Source organism: Penaeus vannamei, chromosome 20 (genome assembly GCF_042767895.1).
Source record: "Penaeus vannamei isolate JL-2024 chromosome 20, ASM4276789v1, whole genome shotgun sequence".
Taxonomy (NCBI): domain Eukaryota; kingdom Metazoa; phylum Arthropoda; class Malacostraca; order Decapoda; family Penaeidae; genus Penaeus; species Penaeus vannamei.
The window spans coordinates 1,120,649-1,123,342 of record NC_091568.1 but is presented as its reverse complement, the minus strand read 5'-3'; the positions used below and the strand labels follow the sequence as shown (position 1 = coordinate 1,123,342).

General features: G+C 40.5%; 1 protein-coding gene across 1 annotated transcript in view; it reads right to left on the bottom strand.

The window, feature by feature from the left end:
- Window positions 1-1,433: 1,433 nt before the first annotated feature.
- Window positions 1,434-2,694, bottom strand: part of LOC138865322 (fibrinogen C domain-containing protein 1-like) — a 4,528-nt gene continuing 3,267 nt past the window's right edge. The window contains exons 3-5 of the mRNA XM_070135664.1: window positions 2,671-2,694; window positions 2,089-2,568; window positions 1,434-1,843 (exon numbers count right to left, since the gene is read on the bottom strand). The exon at window positions 2,671-2,694 is cut by the window's right edge and continues 808 nt beyond it. Of these exons, the coding sequence (XP_069991765.1) occupies window positions 1,675-1,843; window positions 2,089-2,568; window positions 2,671-2,694 (673 nt within the window). The 3' untranslated portion in view covers window positions 1,434-1,674. The remainder of the gene's footprint in view (window positions 1,844-2,088; window positions 2,569-2,670) is intronic.

The window sequence follows — 2,694 nt, the reverse complement described above, 5'->3', positions numbered from 1 at the left end:
TATCATAATTATCCTTATTCTTACTATCATTATTATCATTTTCATTATTCTCATATTTAGCTTTATCATTATCATTATTGTTATTATCATTATACCATTAGCATCATCATTATGACAACATTATATCGAAACAATATCAATGAAACATGATAATAACAAAAATATCTATAATATTAATATCATCACTATCCCCCCTTTATTGCATTTTACAAATAATATCCAAACATCATAAACTATATATATGTAATCATATTCAGGAACTATACATCATATACAAGGTAGAAAAAAAGACTTTACACAGTTGCAAAATTTTATTGGAGGGTTTTCACACATTGCATAGCTCTTGCAAGGAATCACGAAGTGGATGCAACTCGGTGCAATAATGGAGCGGTGGTATTGTTTTTGTTGTTGTTGTTGTTGTTGTCATCATTGATATTACTATCATTATTATCATGACCTTTATCACTATTATCATTATTATCATCATTATCATTACTATTCTTACTATTATGGTTATTGTTATTATCTTTATTATTATTATTATCATTATCGTTATTATTATTATTATTATCCTTGTCATTATCATCAATATTATTTTTATTCTCATCATTATTATTTTCATTATCATTATTAGTACCATTACCATTATGATTGTTATCAATAATGATAATAATGATAATAATGATAATAACAACAATATAATAGTAATAATGATGATTATTATTACTATTATCATCATTATCATTATCATAATTATCAACTTCTTTATTCATCTATCCATTTACATAGTGAAATACAATTATCTATTTTTACAATAATCATTACTCCGTCACCTTTACCTGCACTCATCCGATGCATTTAACGGGACACACACACAAGCGATAGAGAGAGAGAGAGAGAGAGAGAGAGAGAGAGAGAGAGAGAGAGAGAGAGAGAGAGAGAGAGAGAGAGAGAGAGAGAGAGAGAGAGAGAGAGAAAGAGAGGAGGAGAGGGAGAGAGAGAGGGAGAGGAGGGAGGGAGGGAGGGAGGGAGGGGAGAGGAGGGAGGGAGAGAGGGAGAGGGGAGAGGGAGAGATGGAGAGAGAGAGAGAGAGAGAGAGAGAGAGAGAGAGAGAGAGAGAGAGAGAGAGAGAGAGAGAGAGCAAAGATATGTATACAGTTAGTACTTGTTATTGTCTGACTTACGGTATTGATATGTATTTGTATTCATGAAATAGTGACTTGTAATAGCATATTATCCATAATTTAGTGTCTCTTTCTAATTCTTACTTAACAAATAACTAAATAATCACAAAACCGTACCATTATGAATCCCAACAAAGCAAAAACGATAAGTAATTTGACTATTTTTGAAAATGCTTCTGTGATTAATTGGCTGCCCCCCCCCCCCCCATTTATAAAAGATATTCTAGACACATACATATGTGCATAATAAGTAAGGATAACGTCTCTCTAACTTTACGAAAAAATCATGAAATCTATATATAGCTCGCTTAGATAATAAAGTTATTTGTAATTTGTAATGAAGGTGATTGGGTTGGTGTTGTAATACCAAAACATACCGTGCATCAGAATGGCTTTTCATCAACTAGTGAACAATACAATATCCAAATAACATTCATAAACCAGAAGCTTTATACAGAATGCTCTTCGGTTCATTCCCTATTCCAGTGCTTCAGGAGCGGGGTCTGATCATCATCGTAGTAGACTTGAGTGAGTAGCGATAGCCACGCCACTGGTACCAGTTGATACCATTGCCAACGGTCCCGTGAGAACCACTCAGGTACTTGCCGTTGAGGTTGGCGTAGTGACAGAGGCCACTATACCACCATCCGCCTTCACTCCTGTTAGGATGGGAAATAAGCGGTTAATGGAATAGAATGGTTAATAGAAGGAATAACACTGGTTTCTTGTAACTGGTGTTGAAGATTTGGCAATGGTGTAAGGAGTCATAAATGATCGTAATTGGTATCATCATTGGCCTTAGCATGATCATTATTATTACCTAGCATGATGTATATACGCGCACACACATGCCTAAATACGCTGCGTGTATTGTCTATGAACATCTACTCCTTTGCCTGCTTACATTTGCGCGCAGTGCTTGCGGGATTCCCCATCGTTGTCGTAGTCCTTCGTGGAGAACCTCCTCCCGTCGTGCGCTGCCAGGGCGTTCCCGGCGTTCCCCTCGTACCCGGAAATGCCCAGCGTGTACAGGTCGTCGCGGTCACTCACGTAGAAGGCGCTGTACTTGGCCCAGCGGGTTCCGCCCTCGAAGTCTTCCAGGTCGATCCGGAGCTCGTTGGGCGTCTGGTCGGCGAGGGCGTGGATGTGCTCGAGGCCCAGCCAGAACTCCCCGCAAGGGAGGCGTCCGAACCCAAGGGCGTAGTCGCTCCAAGGACGGTAGAAGTCCTCCCGAGGAAGGACGTCCCGGCGCCGCTGGAGGACCGTCCAGCCGCCCCCGTCGGTGGCCATGTCGCAGTAGACGCTGACGGGGCAGCACTCGCGCGGGTAGACGGTGTAGACGCCGCTCGCGTTGCCAAGCTTGTCCATTACGTCCCGGCAGTTCCTGTAGATTCACGGTTCACCAGCCACGCAGTTTGGAAAAGGACACAGTGGAGCGTAGTAGTAGTTCGCAGAAACAACATGAATGAACAAAGAAGTTACTTACCTCATAACCGATTCTCTCTGCTGC